We start from the raw sequence: 27,592 nt of genomic DNA, 5'->3' as shown, positions 1-27,592 counted from the left end.
TAGTCCAAATACAGTACAAAATTTTTGGTATCATTATATTGTATCATATCGGGTCGTATCCATATTTTGTAAGACGAACACTCTGTGAATTAAACATATACTTTTCCACTTACAATAGAAAAGTGAAAATAAAAATAGTAGTGATAAAACCAAACACTCTCTCAAATCCAATGCCATCAGTTCAGCTTTAAATAGCAAATTTTTCTATGTATTGATTGAGAGTTGAGACCATTTTCTTCATCACTGCTCTGCTCTGCTCTGGCAGTCTTTGTTGTCTTGAAACCCTAACTATAACTGCAAAATACCCAAAATTCCGATAGCTGATAAGCTGATTCATGGAGCATCCATGGCGTCTCAGACCTCCAACTGGTACTCTTTGCCCTGTCTGCTCAAATGCTCACTTCCCAATCTGTCCTCCCCCTCTTCCACAATACTTGAGGCCTCCACCACCACCTCCGGATCAATTCTTCCACACTCCCCTACCGCCATCGCAGCCTCCGCCGCCGCTGCCACCGCCGCCATCTCTGCCGCCACAACCATCATATGATCCGTTCGTCGATCACCAAGCAGCGCCCGCGATTAACCCTTATCAACCGCCACCTTCAGCCCAGATTCCGCATCCGCCGTGGAATGGAAACCCTAATTTTAGTAAAGATTATTATGGGGATTCAAATCATGGATTGAATTATGATAGTAATGGTCAGATTGGTGTGAAGAGAATGCGAGTCGACACATTAGCCGAGGATGAGAGGAGATTGAAATTGATACGCGATCACGGAGCCGCAAGTCACTGTATAGATAGGAGCTACGGCGGAGGATACAGGTTTTTGAATAATTCTTACGAGGCGAGCAATATGGTTGACAAGAGAGCAAATTTTGGAGATCGTTTCCAGGGGATTGATGGTGGTTATCATCAACAAATTAATTCACACATTAATCAAAATTATGGAGAACGCCAATTTGCGTCTCAGCATATTGAAAATAACAATAATGTGGAGGTGGGGAGATCGGCTTATAATCATAGTGAGAGTAACTTGGTGCAGAATCAGGGGTATGGAAACAGTGTTCATGCTGATGGGTACAGGAAATTCGAACAGCCTGGTGTGAGTCATGAAACTCTGGCTTACGAAAATTCTCATTATCAACAACAGAGAAGAATTTTTTCTACAGAAAGCCTGGATTTTTCACAGTCGCATGCAACACAACAACACATAATCGAGCTTAAATCGGTCCCTTATGGTTTACCTCATCTAAGTGAGAACATGCCTGCGGTGCGTGATTCCCAGGGGTTTAAGGGGCAGCCTCCACTCCCCACATCACCACCGCCACCACTTCCTGTTGAACCACCAAGGTTTCGTTTCTCTGAGTCCATTGTTTCATCTTCTGCATCTGGACCAAGCTCCTTGTTTCCAATTGCTGTTGATTCTGCATCCTCTTTCCAGTCCCCGTATACCAAGGTGTCTCAAGCCATGACATCTGGATCTACTCACTACTCAAGTAAAGAGAATTCAAATTCAAGTGGTTATTACCAAGGGGTATGCGACTTAGTAACTCTTTCTCTGCATCCAAATTTGGTTCTTGGATTGTGAAGTTATACTGTAATTGTTATAGCTTAGGGTTCGAATTGATAGGAAGAAGTGTGTTTCTGCACGAGCATCTGTGTAGATACACAAGCTATCAACTTTTCTCAGAGGGCGAATGATTTTGTTAGTAAGTGCATTAGTAAATGATGTTTAATATATTTCCAATCTGACCTAGTAAGGAATTGAAATGCTAATAAATAGACAGAATAAGTTAATGAAGTATCCAAATTAACTAGTCACTTACATATGGACTCACCTATATTCTTGGACTCCTTCCTTTTATGAATGAACAAATCAGAGCAGATCTACCATGAAGTACGTTATACTCATCCATACATTTTATCTACATATTCTTAACTTTCTGACTGATAAAGTAGCAGAAGTGATACTGGTTGAACCTGGTCTCCTATTAAATTGTTCAAAAGTTTGCCTTTTGAACCTTGGTATTTCTCAAGTTTTGTCAAGAACTTGTCTTTGCAACTAATTGATTGATTTATTCTGATAAATCCAAATGTGGTGGGTAAGATCTGTTTGTAACATTCAGATACTTGTAAGTTGTTTTTCCATTATTTTCAGTAACTAAGTTTCAGTAGTACACATTGCTATGACATCATAGTTTGGGATTCTTTAATTTAAGTTGAACAAGTAAACCATGACTGCATGACCCAATGGATTTTGTAGGTTGGTAAACTCTTGGGCTCTTGATCACTAGTTCTATATGTTGATCAAGCAAACCGAGCATTTTAGACCTTAACGCATTTCAGACTAAATGGCTTATTCTTGCTAATTCTCTGATATTGCTACTATGTAGAGCTCTCCTCAGGTATACTGAAACCTTTATACTGGCTAGTTTAACCTACCATCAATATAAATGTGATTCAGGAGAAATGAAAAATAGATTCCCTTTTTGTCATTATTGATTTGTGAAGTTTGATCATTTTCAAGAGAAGATGTTGTTCTGTTCTGGTTATGGAATTAAACTGCGCTGACCTTTTTATGTGGTAATTTAATGGTCAGGAGTAAAGGAGTAGATAGGGATGCTCCATATTGTGAATAATTTTAGTTCCTTGAGTTAGCAGCTGCGATCGTTCTGGGTTGTCTATATATTTTTTCTTGAAGTATTGAGAGAATGGCTCCTATAGCTATGCTTGTCATGTTCATTAATTATGGAAGACATGATTATCTTTTTCATTTGGACAGTCTTTCAGTGGTCATTATAGATTTTGATGATTTTGCTTTCAGGAAATTCAAGCTGTTAAGATAGCTTCATCCAAGACATTTAAGGGAGAAAGTGAAGAGTTCCCTCCTAGGCATCTTTCGTTAGATAAGCCAAAAGTTATTGATGCCTCTCACATTTTAAAGCACCCACATCGTGCTAATCGCCCAGATCACATTGTCATAATTCTACGAGGACTTCCAGGTTCTTACTTTCCTCAAAAATAGTGAAAATCATTACTTCTTTGATGTCTCATCACTCAGCAATTTTTCTTTGTTTCTTGGATTGAGAAGAAGATTTGTATTCCACGATCTTCGTCTTCATCTATTCTTAATCACTATGTATGCTGCTTGAGATGCATGAAAACTATACTAAGAGCTTTCAGCATTAGCTGCTGGACTTACTTCTTTTTCATGCATTGTGCTTTTGCTTGCTTTTGGAATTTAGTTCATCATTTATGTTAAGACATTAAAGTTTGGTCATTGGATATCTACATGCTGCTCTGTATATACTACCTCATATGAGTGGTTGAATTGCATGAGAGAATTTGGAAGGTGCTATCTCAGACTCGTAATATGTAAATATGGGGTAAAGAAGGATGTGATGATTGTGAGCCAATGTATCAGTATACAAATACCTGTGTTCAGTTTATATTTGAATTACCTGATTAATGCATATGTTTCTGAGGCATTATTGAGTTGGTGTCTGTTGATTTCATCTCACATTCACACATGTGGTTGATTTATTTAACAAGGTGCACGTGACACTGTAGAGTAGTTAGCACTATCAAATCCATTATGCAGAAGGGACAGTTGAATGGAAAATATTGCTATAAGCTTGTTTTGAGCCCCATTGTAATTTTGTGGCTATTTCATTTCTGCTTGCTTCTGTTAGTGACATTACCTGGTTATTTTGTGTAATTGTTTGTAATGTATGGAGTCCAAGTATTGAATATGTGTACTTTAACAATGAATAGTAGTGTGTCATAGCGAATCCTTAGTTACTGCATGTTGTTTTATTGAAATCATTGGCCCATCCTAAGTCTATCTATTATATACAATATTTATGTAAACCCTCTTTCCTTTATATTCAGGGAGTGGTAAGAGCTACTTGGCAAAAATTTTGCGTGACCTTGAGGTTGAAAATGGTGGCACTGCACCTCGGATTCATTCCATGGATGAATATTTCATGACTGAGGTTGAAAAGGTGTTTTTATGTCAGTTACATTTGTTATAAATGAAAATGAATGGAGTTCTTGTTTTTTGGATACTGTATTTGCTTAGTCCACATGGCATTGATCAGATTAGCGAGGGCTCATCCAATTATGGAAGATTAGCATGAATCAAATATAAACTTGCTCTTTACTAATTTACAGGTTGAGCAGAGTGATGGTTCAAGATCTTGTGGTTCAGTTAGAGGGAAAAGACCTGCTATGAAGAAGGTCATGGAATACTGTTATGAACCTGAGATGGAGGAGGTGACTGGATCTATCTGATTTCCTGTTGCATTAGTTTAAGACATCTGTGGTGCATAATTAGCAGTTTTAGCTTTATATTTATGATGCCAGGCAGTGTGTTAATAGCACTAAAAGCAGTGTGCTTTAGAAGAATATAAGTATCTTCTGGTGCTTGAAGTGATGGTGCTAATAGTCAAAACATGCTAGGAATGCTGGTTATGCTGGCAGAGCTGGTTTTCTGTTTTACTGTCACTGTGACCTTTTGCTGGGGAAGTAAATATTTTCAGGGGGCAACTGCCATTTAAATTCCTTAGAAATTTCAGAGCCATGCTTTAGTTGTAGAGTTGAGATTGTCCAATTTAGCCTAATTCGAGATGGCACTATTATGGAATTCTGACCTATCATTTAAATTTTACTTTCTGTTGAGGTTTGAAGTTAATCAGCATCATGAATTTGCTGTTAGGTGAAACTTTTACAAATAATGGTCATTGTATTTTGTTTCACCTGCTAGATTATGCTGTTAAATGCTAAAGATGTTCGGGGTGTTATGTTTTATCAATTATTGCAAAGAAGCAACCTGCACACTATAAGAAATGCAATCTTTATATGTTTGCTGATGCTTCAATCTTGTTCTTCTACAGAATGAAGCAGAAGTACTTCACTGAACCAACAATTTTTCAGTAAAAATCAATTGGATCACCTTAGTGTGAAAAGATGCATTCACTTAAAAGCAGAAAATAGAACTCCACGAGGTAAAATGAAATAAAAGATGCACAAAAATATACTTCACTTGACTTATAGCCTATTAGCTGCAGAAAAGGTCAGCTTTTGTAGAAGTTGCAAAATGGCTGCATTAACACCATCATAGTTCTACCTTTCCTGCTATTGAACTAAATTTTCAGTCTAATTAACTTTTATGTCCTTTTTTGGCTTGTTTTCTGTGTATTTATAACTATCAGCTCTTCTATAATTTTGTGCTTATCTTTCAGGCTTACCGGTCAAGCATGTTGAAGGCATTTAAAAAGACCCTTGATGAAGGGGCCTTCCCCTTTGTAATTGGTATGATTCTTCTGCGGAGGAAACACAATTTAAGTTCAAAATATAAATTTTCTTGTTTTCGGAATGTCACCTCCATCCATAAGCATTCTCCAGTTAATTAGCATAATTGGTTTCTTCATTTACTTTGTGACGTAATGATGTGCACTTTGTCTAAACGTTTTTATCATTTCAGTTACTGTCAACGCTGCTGCTTTTTTAATAACAGAAGCCATGTGATGTTTCTCATGTTGCTAGTTGTAGATCTGACATGGTGGCATATGTCAGATTAGTGCATGCATGTAACAATGTGCTAATGACGTTGCTATTGAAATTGTATTTTAAGTTCTTGGTATAATGAAAAGAAATTTTTTAATAATTAGATGTAAATCGCACATGAGAATAGTTAAAAGAGCGTAATCTTATTATAAATTAAGTGGTGATGCAGTGCCTTTGCACTGCCTTCAGTTTGACTAACTACAGATGCAGTTTATTCGGCAATTGACCCATTTCTTGCTGGTATTTGTGCCTCGTCTTAGTGGATGACCGCAATCTGCGGGTAGCTGATTTTGCTCAGTTTTGGGCAACTGCAAAGGTATACCCTCAATTCTCTCTTATAGGCGGCCTCTCGGTTTGTATTGTTATTCTCTTTCTTGGGAGTACTTTAGAGGTCTGTCATTATAAGACATGGTTGTCTACACCTGTTTCTAGTATATTAATTTGCAAAGCGAAATCCAAATGTATAATGAATATATAAGGCCCATTCATACCAATTTCTATCTTTTCTTTGAGGTCTTATATTCTAGGTTTCTAATGGCTGTTTAAGGATATATGAAATAAAAGTAACTTCTTTGTAATCCCTCTATCTGTACAGAGTGCCAGAAAGTTCAACAGATTAATAGGGCCAAATATCCATGTCAAACAAACATTTTCTTAGAGATTCTATTGTTAACACATTTTGTAGTTACATTATATATATATGTGTATATATAAATATCAAATTTATGCTTCCAGAGCACTTTATCTTTGTTCTTATAACTTGGTTGCTAAAACACGTCTGCTATCGCACACACATCGAATAGAATGCAGTAAAATTCTATCATGACTTTTGCTGAAAAAAATTGGCATTAATTTGAGAAGCATTGAAGTTCAGTTTGAAGAGTAGAGTTTCAGATAATCTGTAACTGATTGATAGATAAAGTTGTTTAGCCACCTGCCCTCCTCTTGATGACTACCTGCAATGAAGGGAATGGATGAGATTTATTTCCTTGACGACAAGGTGTACTGATGTGTTGCTTTTGTACCATCATATAATCTTTGCCTTATTTTTTGTTGTAACAATTTTCTGATGAAGTTGATTTGTTCATAATAGGATTTTCTATAATTGTTTAATTGCCATATTGCATGCTTAAGGATTTGTTCTATATCCTTACGAGCTAATTACATAGTCGAGAAAGGGCCCATTCTGTAGTTCAATTAAAAGAAAATTAAAGTGTAATCCGTGCTTCTTTTTAACTTCTCCCTTCCAAGGCTTTATTGTTGTCAATTGTCAGACTAGTGATTGATATCCATGGCCGCTCTATAGAATATTTCAGTGGGAATTGCTCAATTTACAATTTTGCAGAAATTATAATCTAGTTTCACTTGCAAACAGATTTTACAAATCTATTTCACTTTGATGCATATTCATGTATGTAAAGACTCGTCAAGATTGTCCGCCTACAAGCAAAAAGCTGACAGAAAATGATGAATACTCTTTTTCATGATTATAATGTTTAATCCATGCTTAGATCATGCTCCTCAAACTCACATGATTTTGACTGACTTCGCTTTCGTTTAGTGAATTTTTGAAGATTGTCTAACGGCATGAATTTTGTGGAAATTACAATTGCATCCATCCCGGAGTGTATATAAGTAGGCTTCATTGCATGGATTTTCATTTTTTTTGAATCTGTGTTGGATTGCTGATGAAGATTAACAATTAATTTAGATTTGTGTTCATTTAACTGTTTTTTAATTTCTCGCATGTAAGCTTAGAAGAGAATTCTATGTGAGATGCTTGTTCTTGGTTTATTTTGAATGTCTTTTTATTTCGGGTATTTAGTATTTTATTGTTCATTTTGCTTTATTTTCCGAGTGCTCATTGCATCTCATGTTCCTACAATAACTTGTACATTTTTTTCCCTAATAAAGGAAAATTGCTGTTTACATCACCATGTGCTTCTTGCTGAGTAACTCGTGACTTACTCTCTTAATTTCCGTTATAATTTACTTTCCTTTCATTGAGTATTGGAAAACCATGCCCTTAGGACATTGAGCCGATTCCAGCTGAAGGTCCTTGTCCTCTTCTCCATGTGTATTATTGAGATACCCCTTTAACTGAAGCTTCCTAGAGTTATGCACCTTAGTTGCAGATATTTCTAGGCTTGTGCTGAAAGTATTTGATGTATATATATGATGTATATACACAATCACATGAAAAATCTTTTTGAATTATGATAGTTGCATCTATTTTGTAGAAGGTTAGGTGCTTTGATTTCTGCTTTTCGCTTGCTGCTTGTGCACTTTGTTCATTTTAATGTTTTGTGTTCAAGTACAGCTTTAAAAACCAATATTCAAGTAATGTGGTTTGGGTCTATTGTTTCCTGCTCAAGTCATTTTGCTTTTTCCTTTTTGCAGAGGTCAGGGTATGAAGTTTATTTACTAGAAGCTACATACAAGGACCCAGCGGTGAGTTTCTTTTTAAGATTTTCTTCTGTATAGTCATGCTTTGATGTGGCAAGTAGCGTGTCTCTGGCTATATATGTATTGGCAAGAGTGGCAGATACACTTGGCTGGGAAAATTTATCGACAAAATATAAGTGGTAAATCATAAAAAGGAAAAGGTCATTATCTTCGAAGATGAACCACAGTAAAGTAAAAGAGAAGAGGATCATTTATCAGATCCTAGATAAGTATGGGATAAATCTTTGTTGAGGGCATATACATCTCTTGGTTATAGGTTGACCGCCATCCAGTTTGTCCTTTTATGTTTCAACAAAAATTTGACTCTGCCAGCAAACAGGGAAAGAATTAAAATTGGTGTATTATTGAAGATATTCTTCTTTCTTGTGGGTTTCAGGGCTGTGCTGCAAGGAATGTTCATGGTTTCACTCAGACTGACATAGACAAGATGGCGAATGAATGGGAGGAAGCCCCTGCCCTGTATCTGAAGCTGGATGTCAAGGTATTCATAGCTTGATTCAGAATGCTTAAAAGATGATTACCTATTTTATGATGTGAAATCTGAGTTCTAACTTAACGCCTAATTACATGGCAGTCGTTGCTCCATGGAGATGATTTGGAGGAAAATGGGATTCAAGAGGTAAGTTCACGGGGTATATGAATGTTATATTAGTTATTCTACTCACATCTTCATCATATGAAGAGCATGGTTAAATAAAAGAATCCATGATGGAGAAGCAAGAGAGGAAAGGAATTTAACTGAAAAAACCAAAACAAGTTTTCATTCCCTACTTCCAAGGTTCAATTATCGAGTCTTCTATTATTAGTGATTGATATAGTCTCTGGGTCCAAGGTTGTACTCTCAGCATGTCTATCACAGAATTAAATGTGAACTTTGAGATCACCTTAGAGATTAAATTTGGCAGGTTGACATGGATACAGAAGATGGCAACCATAATGGTCATCCCTCTGGTCTTGAAGATACAAATATTGATAAGGTTACAAGGCCTCCCGAAGGTGATATTGCCATTGATGGTATGTTTTAGCCCATATGTCTTCATCTCCTCTTTTCCGGAAAAAACACTTGCACTATATACCCTCATGAGTGATATATGTAAATTCTTATTGATAATATTACCTGAAGTGCAATTTATGCTGCATCAAGTGCAAAATGTGATCCATGTTCAGTAATGAAAATTATAGTGATGAAAAGAAAGATTAGTTGGATATCAACCCCTTTTCCTGTGCATTGAACAGTATTATTTGTTGCATACTCCTGTTATTATTTAATTCATGTGCCGTGCCTGTATGTTGATTAGAATAGTGGTATTTATATAGAACATGAGTTTGTGGGTCCGTGGGATGACATAACTTCAATGCATAGTAGTCAGTGGCGCACGGCGCACAATGGCGCCAAGGGCTCCTGGAGCCTCGGCGCACGGCGTGGGGCGTGCCTTTTCGAAGGATGGCGCAAATATAAGAAATAATCTATATATTTATATAATTAGTATTATTTTGACTAGATTAATATATAAGGAGTTAAATAAGACATATAAAACAACAAAATCAACATAACAAAACTTCGTATAATTAAAACGACCAATGTTGAACCACTGAAGGGTTGCAAAAGTCCTAAAGATTCAAATAAATCCTAAATAGTTCATCAAAAAACAAATAAGCCTAAATCTAATCATTTGATTCTACTAGATAATGTTCAGATTCTTCACTTTAATCAATCATCCCAAAAAGAAAACACTAACAGAAAAACTAAAGCACTCAATGATTAATAAAATCACATCAATTTCAATGATTCAATCGGCATAATTAGAGCTTGTACTGCTGTACAGGCCAAAGATTTACACTTCATGAATTTAGAAAAAAAGTCATACCGTAAATAAACAGTGAACAGTAGCGGCGCGGCAGACTACTATGGAAAAGAAGAAGAAGAGAAGAATTGAAGAAGAAGATGCGTTGGCAGATGAAGAAGAGAGAACTCTTTGTTGAGGAAGAAGAGAGAAAAACAACGGCAGAGAGTGGAGACAAGTTACCCGTGCATGCAAAGTACTTAATTTGCTGAAATTCCTCTTTTATTTAGGGTTTTTTTTTTTATTCATGGGCCTGGGCAGCCCAGCCAGCAGCCAGGCCGCCCAGACCCCTCTTCGTCATGGAGCCCCAGGCAGGCGCCCAGGCGCGCGCTATGGCGATGCCATGGAGAAGGCGCGAGAGGCGCACGCCTTTGAGTACCATGCTTCAATGTATAACAATGTCGCATGGGTTATTGGCTTTTATGCTGCAGTTATGTCAGTTTTTGGAGCTGGTCCTATATTGTGTCTAATTCATGTCCCTACTTAAGAAATTATTGTGCTTGCATGCTTGTATGCCATCTGTAGCTGGTGCCAGTGGTAGCGGTGGGGATTTTCAGTCAAGTGATGCTGTACTTAAAATGAACAACGCTTGCATGTTTTGTCTAATAGGGCCGGTTCATTTGGTTGGAAAATTCAGGTCAACTAAAAGATGAGCAAAAAGGGGATGCTGTGGAAGAGCATCCAGTGGAGGTGGTGAAAGAATTGGGAAAGAGTAAGTGGTCAAACGATTTGGACGAGGATGATGTCCGCAAGACTGAAGCAACAGGTGGAAATTCAGGTGCCCTCTCTGGCTTAATTAAATCGTACAGCAACAAAGGTAAATCTGTCCGTTGGGCTGATAAGGTATGCTAATATCTTGATCCTTCTGTTATGTGATCCATACAAATATTTTGATGAGTCAATATAACTGTAAGACAGTTGCTTCCAACGTGCCCTTTGAAAATAAAACATCATCTAAAAATCACCCTAAACCTTGTGATACTATGCTAAACAATTAAGTGTTGGTGTTGTCATCTGATGTGATTATAAAGATGTGTCTATTATATTGTTCTTTAATCTATATGTGTGTGTGTGTGTGTGACGTACATATGATATTCCGTGAAGTTTATGTATGGCATTAGGTCTAGAGCACACTTCAACTTAGGGAAAAAAACAAATTGAGGTTCAAAGACGAGATTAGTTGTCCTCTGCTGGTAATTGCAGCAAATAAAGTTCAAATAGACGAGGGGGAATGGTATGAACCAAGCACGTAAAGAAAACTGGAACATCTGAAACAGTTAAAAATTAAAGTTGATTTCTTTCTAGATGAAGCAGAAGTAACTTGAACAAAAAGTAGTGAACAGAGTTGCCCTATGAGATAGCCAAAAGGGAAATGCACAAACATACAGAAAAATTAGTTATTTTGTTTAAGCTGGTCGACTTTAGGTGGCCTCTGATAGAGCAAATGTTTTCATGAGTGAAAGCTTCTGCATACATGCATCAAACAACCAAATGAATTGTGTATATCTGGCGACTAAGTTTGACTTTGTGACATACAATCCAAGTGTGCGACATCTTGCAGTTAAGATCTGTTTATAAGTATTCCTTTGAGTTGAAAAGTTACTTGGAGTAGTGCATATCCTCTTATGAATAGCACTCTCAACCAAAAGCCCCTTGGCTATTGGGGACAAACTTCACATTTTGTTCATTCAGTTCTCAACAAAGAGTAGCTCCATTGGATAATTCGTTCAAGTAGTATGTTTTACTTATTATTGCACAAACTGAATTGAACTCGCTATACATGAGATGTTTTGGAAGCTTGAGAATATCCTGATTTTTTTCCCCATCAGAAAAAATTAGTTCCACCTTGTTTTCCTGGGTTTTTAACTTCTGGTATGTGTTTTATGGTACTTGCAGATTGGCAACATTGGCTTCTCAATAGGTGCTGGAAAAGCAGCAAATATATCTTTAATCATTGGTCCTGGTTCTGGATACAACTTGGTGAGATGCCTCCTATAGTTCATATGCTATTCAGTTTGCCCCCAATTTGATTTTCTTTTTAACTCGAAAATACTTGCCTAATTGGATAATAGAGTAAATTTATAATTTTGTAAACTGCATGACCTTTAGCACATGAAATATGTTTAAGAAGTGGAAATGCGATTTTTTCATAGAGTTTTTACTCAATTTTCCTTTATATGAATGGCTAAGCTGTTTGTAATAACTGCAGAGGTCAAATCCCCTACCTGAAGAGGAGAAACTCACCCAAAGAAATGGGGAATCGAGAAGGCGAAACATATTCCAAGAACAGTTACGTGCTGAGCGTGAGGCTTTCAGAGCTGCTTTCGACAAGAGGAGACACCGAATTAGTGGGCTTGATGTGGATGACGAATAGGATAAAGATTGTATCTTGTGTGTTATATTATTTTTGCTCTTGGAAATTTTGCTTTCCTGTTGTAGATTGTAGTTAAGCGGTCTGGGGTTGTGGCTAATCATTCTCTGCCCCCTGCTTCTTGCAATTTTGCGTACGTAAAAGCGACGTTAGAGCATAGGCGTGTCTATTTAAAGTCACGAATAAACATGTTCTGATGAAAAACACTCTCAAGATCCTTATTCATCCATTTGAATAGCTTGATTGAGCTTACAAATTCAGTCATTTAGCAAGTGAACAATTGCACTGGATTTAGACAAATTTCTTACTGGAGAGGGGAATTATGGGACTAGTAGTACGCCAGTAACGATTGTGCTCAGTAGACCCCTAGATCGCTGTCTAATGACCTGAGGCTCGGAGCACTGCAGTCTCCAATGTCAAGCCAGGTCCAAACCCGAATAGCACACCCCATTCTAAGCCCTGGCCAGCGGTGCTCAGCCCATCTCTAGCAGATGACTTCCTCATCTCATCCAGTACAAAAAACACGCTCGAGCTTGACATGTTTCCATACTCGCTCAAGACATGCCTTGTAAACCTTAGTTTCTCGGGCTCCAATCCCAACTTCTTTTCTATTAGATCTATAATTTTGGGTCCACCTGGGTGCACGGCCCAGAAAATTGAGTTCCAATCGGAGACACCCCAAGGCTCAAATGCCTCTATTAAGCTCTTCTCGATGTTGTCCGCAATGAGCCGAGGGATGGCCTTGCTAAGTTGGATTACCAGCCCAACGTCACCTAACTGTCCAACAGCTGCACCATCACTATCTGGGAGAATGGTTTGGTTGGCCAAGATCACTTCAAATAAAGACGTCTCCAGCCCTTGGTCCGGGTCTGACCCAACAATAACTGCAGCCGCTCCATCCCCAAACAACGCTTGGACCACAAGGCTATCCAAATCCGTCTCACAAGGGCCACGGAATGTCTGCACCTTGATCTCCGAGCACACGAGTAAAACACGTGCGCGTCTATTATTCTCAGCCAAATCCTTGGCGAGTCGGAGAGACGCGCTTCCCCCAAAACAACCTTGTTGGTATATCATCACACGTCGGGTCGAGTCAGGGAGGCCAAGGAGCTTGACAAGCCGGTAATCGGGCCCAGGCATTTCAACACAGCTAGAGGTGCAGAATATTAGGTGAGTGATGTTGGACTTGGGCTGGCCCCACTCCTGGATAGCTTTGAGGGCAGCTTCTTGGCCGAGTAGTGGTACTTGGGCCACACCAATTTTTTGCCTAGCATCCAGTGAAGCCCCTCCGTGGGCAGTGATGTTTGGATTTCTTTGCAGAATGTCTTCCGTCAAGTACATATGCCGGTTTCTAACATTCGATTTTTCACCTGCATGATTTTGTAGATTTTACTCAATTAATAATACTTGTAATATGATATTTCATGAAGGAGATATTTGTAATTTTTTTATTTAATAGAGATGTATTTATAATTAGGTGAATTACAATAGATTTATATAAGAATTTGTCACAATAACAAATTATGAAAAATTACAAATACTCTTTTGGTAATAACACCATCTAACAAATATTCCCCTATAATGGGTTACAATGAAGGGGTATTTGTCAGACAACCGTTAATTTTAAAAGGTATTTATAATTTTTCAAACAACGAAAGAATATTTGTAATTATGACAAATTTATAAAAAATCCATTATAATTTATCCTTTTAGTTCTAGTATACATCATGGGGTGTTAATGTAATTTACCTTTGCTCCTCTATAAAAGTCATGCTGTGGATTTATCTATCTTAATAAATAATCTATGTTTTGTTCTTTAATGCTACTAATCATTTGATACTTTGCAAAGAACATTATTATAGCAGTTATTTCATTTAGAAAATAATTAAGTTTGATCAACCAACAATTTGAAAAAACATGTAACTACCAAATGGGGTATATATGTATTCATATATATATATATATATATATATATATATTCTATTAAAACGACCTTATAATTCACTATATTTATTCTTATTATGTAATTGATTTGACTATACAGTAAAACTAAAAATTTCTACATTGATCACTAAAAGCAACGATCAAGCATGACTTTTCACGTGCCACTTCATATCCGACATAAAAATACTCTGCACACAATCTAAATCGAGTTTCTCAAGCTAAAATTAGTCTAATAATAATTATTTATTATTATTATTGCTCGTAATATCAACTAAACTCCAAGAGAAATGTGCTATTAGATGTCCGTCAGCGTATTCTCAGTATTAAGTTGTCTAGCTCTGTTAGCACATGTCCATTATATAGACTGTTGTGAATCCCTTGGCCTGTCGAGGGAGACGCCTGATGAGGAGCACTGTTGTACTATATCTTTTTCTTTTAATAAAAATTATATTTACCTAAAAAAATGTGCTATTACAGTAAATTATAGATTGGGGGTGCACAATTTTTTCAGTAAGGGAGAATTCGTAACTATGCTAAGTTTTAGAAGAGGTAGTTGTAATTTACTCATATATATATATATATATATAGAGAGAGAGAGAGAGAGAGAGAGAGGTTACTAAGGGTGAATCACATTGACATCCCGTGAGATTGGGTCTAATTACACAAATATCCTATGCCTTTTTCAAAATTATTAATATATCAGTTGAGATTGTAGTTGTAATGTATACACCCCTTGTTCAACGGTGGAACTTTACAATTACACCCTTTGGGTACATTGCACTAACACCATCAAGGGGTGTCCTATAATTTTATAAGTGAAAGTACGTGTTTGTGTAATTAGACTCAACTTTAGGGGTTGTCGATGTAATTTACTTACTAAAAATTCTAACCTACACCGAGTTTGACCAGATCTAAATCAATTATATAGCAAGTGCAATACATTTGCGGTTTAATTGGTGTATAGTTCATGAAAAGCGGCCAATCATATAGTTAGTGTATCTCACTTTATGATTAATTTGATTCGACCAAATCTGATTTGATAAAAAATATTTCTTTTTACCCTATTACTAATATAGAACGAGTATATGGTGAAAAATACAAGAAATCACATATTAGAGGAGATGAAACCCTACACAAGCGCTTGAATTTCTCTTTGAGTCGGGTCATGTGTTGGGTACGGGTGACCCGAAAATAGTAGTCCGGGTACGTGCTCTGATCCACCCGATTTGCTGGAGTTGCTGTCCCGATTGCCAATATTGTTGCAGTTCCTTCTGCTCGTCGAACCTCCTCCACCTTAACCATTTTTTCCAACAAGCTTTTTGTTATAGCCCACTTTCAACAAGTAATATACATATATATAGATAAAATTAATTACATATAGATCCCTCTAAAACAACAAAATTATACCTTTTCGTAAAAAGCTTTTAAAATTATATTTGCATCCCTTCTGAAAATTTTTCATTTACAACTTTCCCTTCCGTTGGAGTTTGCATGAAAAAGGCTGACGTCAACAAAAAAAAAAGTTACATAAACTTCCCTTATTCTGTCATTCACCATTCTGTATAGTTCATTGATAAAGATACCTTAATAATATTTTTATACCTGTAAGGGGTAAATGTAATATATATAATTAAAAAGGCATTAATATAATAAAATATGGATTTGATGAATAAAAAAACTAATCATATGTTTAATAATTTTTGCAGAATGTTGCATTAAGGTGCAAAATTGGAAGTTTATTTATATATATTTTTTTCTTTTTCTTGGCTAAGTCTGGTATTTTTCATCGAAATTTTAACAAAAAGGATATAATTGTAAATAAAAATATATCAGACAGGGTGCAAGCATAGTTTTAATTTTTTTTAATAAAAAAATATAATTTCGTATCTTTAAAAGGAGTATAAATATAATTAACCATAAATGAATAAGTAGTTTTAATTATTGTTGTTGGCCTATTATACTCCCATTCATATTATACGTCATGCTAAATAACAATTGATGTTTTGTCACTAGTGAACAATAAATCTTTTTATGGATCACTCCACTTTTTCATGTAGTAGAAAATGACTCTTCCACATGTTAAGTAATCATGTGCAGAAAATATAAAAACAAATGATAATCGTAAGAGATAAGATTTATGTGGTTTGATACTTTTTTTAATGTTTATTATTATTTAATATCGATTTCTTCTATAATAATTTTTAGTGAGTTATAATAAAAGATCACTGATTATTAATTGTTTATATTTGTGTATTTATAAATCATTGTTTACCACCGAAAGAAATTGCAAGTTGGATCCATAGTCGTTGGGGTTTTAATGTAATATTGGGTCAGACTCCACACTCTAATATTGACTAATAAAGAATATTAGTAAATAGAATATACTTCAAAAATTTGCTAGAAGTTTGTTTCTTTCTTTGGGTTGCTATTTTGCAAAATTATCTAATATGGATAAGAGTGGTTGAATATTGTCCCAGCCTATTGTGTGTTGTGCATTGATAATGTGTTGAAAATGCTCTTTCCGCATAAATTTTAGTTTGGACTCGATTTGATTAAATTTGAACTAATAATATGGTAAATATAATATATTTGTTGTATGATTGGTATACAATATAAAATAAGTGAATATTTACATAACAAGTGTATCACGCTTGCTTTGTGATTGATTTAGTTTGACCAAATCTGATCCAGGCAAGAATTTTTCCTCATTCTCAAGGAGTTGTGTTGAGGTGTTGAGGACGAAGGCACGGTTTGTTTGGCGCGGTTTCTTTTATTATTAGATATTTAATCTTCTCCTCGTAATCTCTTACTCTTGGGAGAATACATGTTATGGGCGTTTATTGCACTTATCCTCCTCTTTAATTGACGCTAATCACTAATAATTGATTTAATTGTAACGCAGGTGAAGTATACAAAGAACAATTGTTCAAGTATAGGGTCGGACATGAATCCAACGGATGACGATGGGACCAGCCGACGACGTGGTCATGGAGCATCTAAAAAGATAAGACATTCACTTGGCGTACTTGGACGATATGTGAAGAGGATGAAGGATCGCGAATCGCGTTGTACGGTCTGGGAACGAGCTAGCGGAAGCGATGAAGTAAAACGCGCAATAACGAAAAACAAATGCAAATATCAAATGAATTCAGGGTGTACTCTTGGAGTTCCCGTGCGTTCGATGTACTAAAATAAAAACAAACATGGGGCTGAGGTAAAAAGCATAAAACAGAAATTAAAAGGGTGAAAAACAATACCTCCATTTTTCATGATCGTTTGAAATGCTCTTCACTTGAGGCTCCAACGTAGCAGCCCTCTAATTCGTCCACACCACATCGGAGTCGAGATCTCTACGTCCTCTTTGCTAGAAGAGAAGAAGAGGAAAAAAATGCACCAAGTGCATTCAGAGAGAGAGGGGTGGCCGAGCAAAATGGAAGAGGAGGGAATTTTTTTTTTTTTTTTTTTTGTTCTTTGTGTTATGTGATTATAATTATGTGATTACAAAGAAGGGGGTCGGGTGTAATTTAATATTTTAAAAGGGGGTCTAAGTGTAATTAATTCAAGATAAAACCACAAGAAAGGAGGCTGCTCTGGCCCATCTAAAGTCAAAGTACACCAGGTCCATTGGACTCCTTGGCTCGGCCCACGAAAGGCCTATGCCAGTCCATTTAGGGCCCTTGATGCTCGCCTCCTTTCCCATGGTTAAATAGCCATAACCCAGCCCATCACGAAAGAGCAAAATAGTATTTTATTTAATATGTTTATTTATATATATATATATATAGAATTTATATTATTTATATATTTAAACAAATATTTTACAAACAAAATATATGCTAAAAAACATAAGAGTGATACTGATATCTAATTATTTATTTTTTTTATATAATTATAAATACTCCCTTATTATTTAAAAAATTAATGATACCTTTGAAAAGAGTTTGATATAATTTAAGTTAGAGATAATTACAGTCTCTTTCCCTGAGATCTGATGTAATTACACATAAACCCCATATAGTTTGAAAAATTACATTAATATCTCTAAAATTTGCTTCAGTCTAACAAATAAACCCCTAAATTAGTGAAAATTCAGTAAATTTGCTTATATTAACAAAGAAACTAAATGAAAATTGATATTTGTTATTGATTGATTTATTACTAACTTATTGCAGGCCAAATAGATTTATCCTGACTAAATTATCTTTATAGCAGTGAATGCATTGATGTGTGAAGATGTATGAGAGTAATCTGATCTTTAAAGGGTTTATTTGACCTGCAATAAATCAATAATAAATTAATCGCGGGTAATATAAATTTTTATCCGATTTTTTATATTAATATCAATAAATTTAATATATTTTAATTAATAGATAAATTTTTTTATTAGATAGAATTAAACCTTATGAGTATTAAATATAATTTTTAAAATCATATAAAATTTACATATAATTCTATTAAATATAAGAAAAGGAGAGTATAATTATACCGTTAAGTCATTCATGGGCAAAATAGTATTTATCACCATCTGCCGCGTGGGTCTCGCAGCTCATTGTCTGCGGCATGACTTTGTTCTCTCTCTAACTGTAAGCTTCTTTATTTTAAAAAACAAATCAAAACGAATATTTTATTTGTGCGGATTTTGTTTTAGAATTATTTAAATTAAGTTAATTTAAACCAAAAGTTATAAGCAACTCTCTACCAAATTTTACAACTCATTGGTGAACTGGTAAATTTCAAGTTCTCGTCATTTTTAGTATTTGTTTTCGAATACTCCCGACTTTTACCGCTGTTTAACTTGCGACTTTTTCTACAACTTATTCTAACTACAGAAGCAAAAGCTACTGAAAACACCCCTCAAATACAATTGTACAGTTACATGATTCGTTATTATTATTTTTTCAAAAAATTATACAGCCGTAACATGCATTTTGACTTGAGGTCCCAATCTAAACTGTGTATTAGTTGTATTTTTGCTCCTGTCCCGGTTCACTTACACTCTGAAGCTCGACAAGAATAATACTAAAAAGACGTTGATTATACTCTTCTAAAAATCGAATGAAGAAAAAGTTTGAAAGAACAATAAAATAAACAAAAATTATATCCGATATCTGGAAGGCTGATATTTATAAGTTTTTGATATTATTTGGGTAAGTGATTTAGTTGGATGTGATCCAACCTTATACAAACTAAAACATTTTGTGGGTTTACTCCATTGATAGTCAACTTGGGCAAGTTGGCAACAAACACCATCTTTCTTGACCTACTTGCCATAATTTTTCACTAACTCGTTTTAAAATTTTCAATCAGGTTATATTTGAAGGTTAATTATATTTAGATCCCTGTAAAAATGTTAATTATACTTTTTTTTAAAAAAATTGAAATTATATTTATACCTCCTCCAAAAATTCTTAATTTACACCTGATTCTCTTTCATTAGGGTTTTGGATAAAAAAATATTGGAAAAAACAAAGAAAAATACATAAATTTTTTATTTTGTCCATCATTAAATATTTTTATATATATATTTGTACTTATGAAGGGATAAATATAATATATATATATATATGGTGTGAGGTTAACATCATTATATTTTTTTTTATAAGTAAAAATTTATTACATGAAAATATTAAATGATGGGTAAAATAAAAAGTTTATGCAATTTTTTAGCTAACGTCAGCATTTGTCTTTCAAATTCTAACAAAAAGGGGTCAAGTGTAAACAGTGAATTTTTAAAGGGGGTATAAGTGTAATTTCAAAAAAAAATTGAAAAAATTATAATTTCGTATTTTCAAAAGGGGTTTACGTGTAATTAACCCTATATTTGAATGGAAGGATCTAAATGTGGGAATTGACATAACAAATCTTTTGATATTTAATGTAATAAAGGATTTCAAATCCTTAAATTCTTATTTTGAACTATATTTTGTGGTATTGAATGGATTTCAAATTTACTTTTATATAAAGTCATTTCAAATTCTTTGCTCAGATCTTTGATTCTAATCCAAATATATAATCAGATAATGCCAAATAATTTTTCGTATTGTTTGATTACGTTTGATCGAACTTGACTTATTACTTTTAGAACTTTTTTGGTCATTTTGTTTAAAAAAGAAAAAAGTCTTTTGGTCATTTCAAAGACGATGTCAAGAGGGATTGGACACTGAGTCGTCCATTGAATGATGTATCCTAAATTTTATTTGAAATTAAATCAAATTTGAAATTTGGTCCGCCATTAATTTAATAAATTATACTCCCATTGAACTAAAACTATTTATGAGGATAATTACACTAATACCCCTTTAGTTTAACCAAATTACATAATCCACCCCTATTATCTGAATAATAATGTTCCCTCTCACCGATGATCCATTACACGGAGAAGCTCTCACATAGTGAAAATATTTTTTATAGACACTGTTGTAATAATAATACGAGATAATTACATTTTTCTCTCTTGAAACTTGGTGTAATTACACGTAATTCTATATAATTTCAAAAATTACATCTAACATCTCTGAAGTTTATTTTCTTCTAACAATTAAGCCCCTCTATTAGCCAAATTTTACTTAATTTGCTGATCTAACACCGAAGACAAAGAACAAAGCAAAAGATACGTTCCGCTGCTGAGAAACAAGTTCCAAAAGGGGCTCGTTTCAAAAGCGACCAAAAATGCACAGCAAGCCTGTCCCTTGGGACTCGTCTTTGTGGGCATTGGAGGCGACATTAGCCTACCTACCCCTTGGGATCAGGAAGGTTGTGTTTTCTTCCGACTGTTGTATGTTCTACTGGACTGAAAGGGAGGGAGAGAATACTGAGCGAAGCGAATTCACGAAGTGAAGATAGATATCATATTCATGGTATAGGATGCACTTTCAAGATGCCTTGATGGTGAAATGGTAGTCACGTGAAATTAAAATTAAAAAAAAATTAAAAAAAAAAATTTATATTTTTTTTCAATTGACTTATTAACAATTTATTACAAATCAAATAATTTTTTTATGAACGAGTTACCCTCATACGTCTTCATGCGTTAATGCATGAGATGAGGTATATCTTCACCGTTACAAGAGTAGTTTAATTGAAAAAAATTATTTGACCTGTAATACGCCAATAATAAATCAATCGAGGGTAAATATCAATTCTCATTCAATTTCTTTGTTAATATTAGCAAATTTATTGAACTTTGAATAATTGAGGGATTTAATTATTAGACATAAGCAAATCTTATAAATACTAGATATAATCTCTCAAATTATATAGAATTTACGCATAATTCTACGAATTTTAGAGGAGATGAGTGTAATTATTATTAATAATAGTCACAAAGAAAATTATTGACTATGTCAACCTGATTGTGATCCAATGTAACTGCTTTTCAGCAGTGTACTCCTCTGTTTATTTTTTCTCTCTTCAACATTATATCATTGTCTTCTTTCATCAACAATTTTTTTATTTACAAATACCGTATCTATATTAGATTTATTATTATGTATTTATATCATTAAAGTAATTTTTAAATTTTAAAAACTTGATTAAATAAAAATTGCATGAATGATTTATTTTAAATAATTTTGAAAAATTATGCACCAGTACAGAATTTACCACATTGTACTAATATTTTAAATTACATCACAAACTTATGTTGTTTTTGGGATAACTACACCACCTTCTCTTGAAATTTAGTGTAATTACACGTAAACCCTTTATGATTTGAGAAATTACGTTAAATACTCTTGACGTTTACTTCTATCAAACAAATAAATCCATCCGTTAGTTAAAACTCACCGAATTTGTTGACAACATTAAAAACATTAAACGAACATTCGTATTATCCCTAGATTGACTTGTTGCAGGTCATAACTGACGGAGGAATCTATTTGTCAGACGGGACGAAACGTTTTAAATACTAAATATAATTTTTCAAATTAAAAAAGATCTATATATAATTATATTAAATCTTAGAAAAGGGCATTGTAATTATCTTTATTTTTCCCCTTCTCTCTCCCGTCTCAATAACTTCCTATAGTTTCTATCTTTTAGTATATTTTTATTTATTAAATTAAGAAATATATTTTAAACATACTTAAATATATATCTTTTAGTACTATATATAATTATATATTATTCCTCCGGCTGCTGCAGGCTGTGTTTTTGTTTAGTGCAAGTTGTCGTATCATATTGGGTGATTTGTCGTTTTAGGCTCTATAACAACATGCATTACTTGGACAAAATCTGTTGTATTATTGTCGTTCTGACTTCATCGGACAGAAAGGACATGAAACCAATCACACACGACAACTTGGGAGACAAAGAAAGCTTTTACTTAATGCATCTTTTATTTCTATTTGCCGGTTTGGCTGCTGTTGAGTGTTGACTCGTCTTATTTTTCAAAAGTTTAAAATAAACGCTTAATTATAAATATTTTTTTATTATTTAAAAAATTATTAATACTTTTTTTATTTTTGACTTTTGTATAATAAGTAGTCCAATCTGTTAATCTTTGTTAGAATTTTTTAATCTATTTTTTGTAGTGAACTGAGGAAAATATTTTTTTGAAAAAATTTTTATGGACGAAATAGATTTTTTTTTTAAATTTTTTCCTTCACCACATAGATTTTTTTTTTGACAAACTTTATTTTTTTATAAAAAGGAAAAAAGATGCATCAGGAACAAAGTTGACAATTTCAAACCTCTATTCAAGGATTAATAATTCCATCAAATATTAGAAGGGTGTTTGTAATTTTTCAAACTACGAGGGTATTTATAATTTTGCGAAAACTTCTTTAGAGAAGTGATTTTGTGAAAAGAGTTTAAAGTTGCAGCAGAATCAAAAGTACGTAGTGTTTGTAAAAAAAGTAAAAAAATAGATAAAAATTAAATTGGATAGTCTTTGGAGAAAAATCACTTTTAAAATAAGCTTAATTGATAAAAGACTGTTTTGTTCTGTGTTAAAAAGATACTATTATTTTGCTTATTGTTTCACTTGTTGTTTGTCACTAATAATTATTTTTTCATAAAAAATAATGAATTTTATTTTGATTAGTATTTCATATTTATGTTTTTAAAAATATTAAGAAGTATATTTAATTAATAATGCTCCTACTAAGTAATATAATCTTTTATATATACACAATAAATAAACTTGCATGATTGCAAAAAAAATATTTTATTAATTAATCAAATAATAATATATAAACAAAATAATATAATTAGATGATATAGCACATAAAATATAAAAGTTTTGAATTATTAAGTATGTGAAGTGTAAATTTAATTACTGCTAAAATTCATATTATTTGAAAATTCTGATATCAACTTTAAATATATTATTTCAAACATAAATAAAAATAGTAAAGTTGAATTAAAATTAATATAATAAGGGTAAATTAGTCAAAAATAAAATTAAAATTTATTTACAAAAAAATCAAAGCAGCTAGAAGCATCTTCGGCTTTTGGCTTAAAAATATTTTTCTTAACCATTTCAAAAGTAGAAGCCGTCATCTCAAATAATTCAAAAGTTTTTTTATTATTATAATATTTTTATAATTGCTATTAAAGTAGATCAACACCCGCATATTGATGAGATTCAAACCCATGATCTCATAATATTCGATTACGCCTAAGGTTGAAGCCCTTTGAGCTGAAAGGCCCGCCTGGTTTGTTCCCTTCTCTATAACAATGCTGCAAAGAACTGATTTAAAATAAGTCAAGATCCGCCATCAATCCTGCAGAAGGTTTGCCAGCATTTTGATTGGATGGGTTGAGTTCCTATCGAAGAGATGTGATGTATACTGGTAAAAAATATTAAGTAATTTAACATACACGAGGCATATATTAAACAAATGCAACCCACCATACAATATAACTTCTAACACTACTATAAATGTCAAAAATATTATTTTTTTAAGCGAATTACTATTTATTGAGAGTGACCACTCTTAGTACAATACTCCCTCGAAAATCGTATTTTCACCTGGTGAGTTATCGTGTCGTGGGTAAAATTTTCAGTTTCATCCCTTCGTAAAAACCTCGATCACATCAAGATGTAATAGAAGAATTGAGCCAGTTTTAATAATAAAGAACTACCATATATTTGTATTCTCATTAATAAATGAAAATAATAAAATCTAATTCCTAATTTTGGTAAAAAAGTCCGAAAACCACTACAAGGTAATGAATTATTTTATATATTATAAGTGACTATATAGCTTAAAAACTGTCATAGCAGGTTTTTTCACAACTTCTAACGGAAGGGCTTTTTCTTCGACTTTTCAATAAAGACGAATTTTGACTTCTTTCGTTCTTCCTTATCCTTATAACAGAAAAAAGTCAATAAACTTGTCGAATTAACTTTTCGTTGATGTATTGTTTCATCGAGATCCAATCCAAATTGCGATGGTATTTTCTTGAGTAAATGAACGAAGAGTTCTGACCAAGATTAATCAAAATGTGTCATAATTTTTAGCTAGATATTATATATTAGCCTTGTATATAGGTATAATAGTTAATAGCTGTCGTCGTTATGTAGTCGTGATGAACGAATATTTGTTGCAATATTTTATTATTGAATAGATGATAATTAAATCATGACAAAGAATTATATTATAGGAAAACTTTGAAGAGGGGAAGTGGAATTTCTAAAATAGGAGAAAATTGAGGTATCATTTATTGCTGATATTGAATGTGGTTTGCGGTCAATTTCCCGACTGTAATAAAGTAATTATAATAATCTTCTAACAACACATTTAATGCGTTGTTCAACATGCAAGTTTATTAGAAAATGGTCAACTCCAACTGCTATCCACCTACCATATATGTATATGGAAAAAAATAATATTGGTGTGGTTTACGATTTGATTAGTCCTATTATACGAGGTATTGTCCACTTTGACATTGTATAAATCTCACAATCTTATCCTGAAAAATCCATTATTAGGAATTAAGAAAAGGAGGCCGGATTTAAGACTTATAAGTCGCTCAAACTTTTCGTTTATGACTAATGTATGACATTCGCCTACATCCAATACAAAAATATTAACAAATTAATGCCATTATTATTATTATGTTTTTATCGGCTTAATTTGAAACCACAACATATTATTAAATACAAAATTAAATGATAGAAACTCGATTCGCACATACACACGCACTCCCAGAAAAAGAGCCTTCAACGAAATTTTTAATTTGATACCCGCAAATATGAATTTGTATCCTGATGAGTTGTGAATCGTCTATAAACTTAGTCTAGATTGCGAGAATAAGGCGAGTTTTCTGAACCAATACTATCTTGCCCCTAAGGACATGTTTGTTTGGTGGGAATGGAAATATGATACCTCAAATAAAATTGCGAGGAATTAGATTTGTAAAAATCTTATTCTATTGTAAATATTTGGATAAAATAAGATATTTAATAAAAAAAAATTATACTAAGTCCATCAAAAATATTTGTCGTGCTACATATGATAAAAGAATGAGAATTATATATACAGATAAATTTACGAAAATACCCTCAATATACATAAATCGATATTCTTATATATACACACACATATATTTATATACGAATGTAACATATATTTATAATATTATCTTTTTTGTTAATTGTTGAAAATGTATATTTCATTACTACAATAAAATAAAATATAGTATAATTATCATGTGTATAAAATAATAATGTCCAAAAATATTTTTCTTAGCAGATTTGCAAAGAAATGAAAAGCAAATACTATCATGATATCAAGGTTTTAGATTCTCAGGATTTTTATGCATTTTCCCAATTTTGGAATTATATTTTCTTTTCAGAATTTAAAATTATCTAACCAAATGAAAATATATAATAATCAGAAATCAAATTCCAAAAAAGAAAAACCATTTCCTATTAAACAAACAGGGCCTAAGTGAAATCCAACGTACGTCGAAATAGCAAGCATGGACAATGCCTTTCTCATTTTAAGAGGAAACACACATACACACACTGATCCAACGCATAACTCTCTATTTAATTATTGGGTTAATTACACTTAAACCTCTCTAAAGATGCAAAATTATATTTTTACCCAATTTTTTTTTTAAATTACACTTACACCTCCTCCAAATATTTACTATTTTCACTTCACCCCCATTCGTTAGGATTTGAATAAAAAATATTGATATTAGCAAAAATAATTTATATAAATTTTCCCTCATTTAAACATTCTCATGTAATAATTTTATACTTATAAAGAAAAAAATGCAATGATGTGAACCTCACTCTGTATGTATATATATTATATTTATAAGTACAAAAATATATACGGCAATGTTAAATGAGACCAAAATTAAAAATTTATATAATTTTTTTTTTCACTTATGATAATATTTTTTCTTCCAAATCCTAATATAAGGAGGTCAAGTGTAAATAGAGAATTTTTAAGGGGGCGTAAGTATAATTTTATTTTCTTTCAAAATCAAAATATATTTTTAAAAGAATTTTAAATATAATTAACCCTTAATTATATAATCCCAATGAATTTCAAGCCTAATTTACGAGTTTTATAAACAAGTTGAACATATAAATTAATTAAAAAATATTGCGACGTATCATGCTAAAAGATTATGTCCAGCATGGATCGCGCCAAAAGTTCATAATTCCAAGATTCTTTATATATATTACTCCAAGATGATCCAATATTTGCGGTATGCATAAAAAACCCACCCCCCAATCGGGAACGATGCGAAATTAAAAACGTGTATATATAGGATAAATACGTTTTAATTATTAAAAAAATTATGAATGCCTCCTGATTTTAATATCGGTTACCTTCCGTCAGATTTTCTATCTAATTTTTATGGTGAATTTTTCAAAATGATCTTTTGGATTGTAAATTATAATTCTATAAATTTTTTTAGAATTTCTTGAAAATATTTTTATGAATTAATATTCTCTATGGCTTATTTACTTTACCAACCCTAAAACTTTTTTCTTTTATATATCTTTTCAAACTCATATTCTGGAAAAAAGAAAAAAGAAAAAAAGTAGGGAAAATAGTATTTTCCATGTCACCTACATAATTCGTAATTTTAATTTTAGAAAAAAAATAATTGTAATTTATCCATATATGTATCTATTCTATACTATTATAAAAGAAAATTTTTTGTCGTACCAATTTCTAGAAACCCAAATTTAACGTTTATTTTATTTCTTCACTTTAAAAAGAATTGGTCAGATTATTAGTTTTAATATTTTTAATAATCTCGCAATTATATTTTTTTTCTCTTAACTACCCATTACTTCACATTTCTTTCTCCCTTTAGTTCTCCACATATATTATAATTTATTTTTTTTATAAGTTTTTTTTATATAACTAGTATCTATATATATGTGTGAGTACACATCTAGGTGTAGTTATGTTTCTAAAA

The 27,592-nt window shown here is 32.9% G+C and overlaps 2 protein-coding genes across 3 annotated transcripts; one reads left to right on the top strand and one right to left on the bottom strand.

The window, feature by feature from the left end:
• Positions 1–125: 125 nt before the first annotated feature.
• On the top strand, positions 126–12,510 carry LOC105157016 (P-loop containing nucleoside triphosphate hydrolases superfamily protein). 2 transcript variants are annotated; one of them, XM_011073309.3, is made up of 13 exons: positions 126–1,535; positions 2,826–3,003; positions 3,893–3,996; positions 4,175–4,276; positions 5,245–5,314; positions 5,830–5,885; positions 7,970–8,020; positions 8,412–8,516; positions 8,610–8,654; positions 8,941–9,049; positions 10,517–10,722; positions 11,776–11,859; positions 12,089–12,510. In XM_011073309.3, exons 1-13 carry the CDS (start codon positions 336–338, stop codon positions 12,251–12,253), a joined length of 2,475 nt encoding a protein of 824 aa, XP_011071611.2. In that variant the 5' UTR covers positions 126–335; the 3' UTR covers positions 12,254–12,510. The 2 variants fall into 2 exon arrangements, with proteins under 2 accessions (XP_011071611.2, XP_011071610.2); XM_011073308.3 differs by having other exon boundaries at positions 127–1,535; positions 3,893–4,005.
• On the bottom strand, positions 12,442–15,512 carry LOC105157017 (chalcone synthase J). Its single transcript, XM_011073310.3, has 2 exons — positions 15,328–15,512; positions 12,442–13,620 (listed from the first exon to the last, which is right to left on the bottom strand). The coding sequence occupies exons 1-2, from the start codon at positions 15,494–15,496 to the stop codon at positions 12,629–12,631; spliced, it is 1,161 nt and encodes a 386-aa protein (XP_011071612.1). The 5' UTR covers positions 15,497–15,512; the 3' UTR covers positions 12,442–12,628.
• Between the last annotated feature and the right edge of the window lie 12,080 nt (positions 15,513–27,592).

Source organism: Sesamum indicum, linkage group LG3, assembly GCF_026168435.1.
Source record: "Sesamum indicum cultivar Baizhima isolate 11 linkage group LG3, ASM2616843v1, whole genome shotgun sequence".
Lineage (NCBI taxonomy): Eukaryota > Viridiplantae > Streptophyta > Magnoliopsida > Lamiales > Pedaliaceae > Sesamum > Sesamum indicum.
Note: the sequence above shows the minus strand (reverse complement) of the source record. Positions and strands in the feature narration are given on the sequence as shown.

Bases quoted from the DNA above. Each gene is read 5' to 3' on its own strand.
- LOC105157016 (XM_011073308.3), top strand. From the start codon at position 336: ATGGAGCATCCATGGCGTCTCAGACCTCCAACTGGTACTCTTTGCCCT. The intron at 5,315-5,829 runs GTATGATTCTTC...GCCTCGTCTTAG, and splicing joins GGCCTTCCCCTTTGTAATTG to TGGATGACCGCAATCTGCGG. The intron at 11,860-12,088 runs GTGAGATGCCTC...TAATAACTGCAG, and splicing joins CTGGTTCTGGATACAACTTG to AGGTCAAATCCCCTACCTGA.
- LOC105157017 (XM_011073310.3), bottom strand. From the start codon at position 15,496: ATGGTTAAGGTGGAGGAGGTTCGACGAGCAGAAGGAACTGCAACAATA. The intron at 13,621-15,327 runs GTAGGGTTTCAT...AAAATCATGCAG, and splicing joins AGAGAAATTCAAGCGCTTGT to GTGAAAAATCGAATGTTAGA.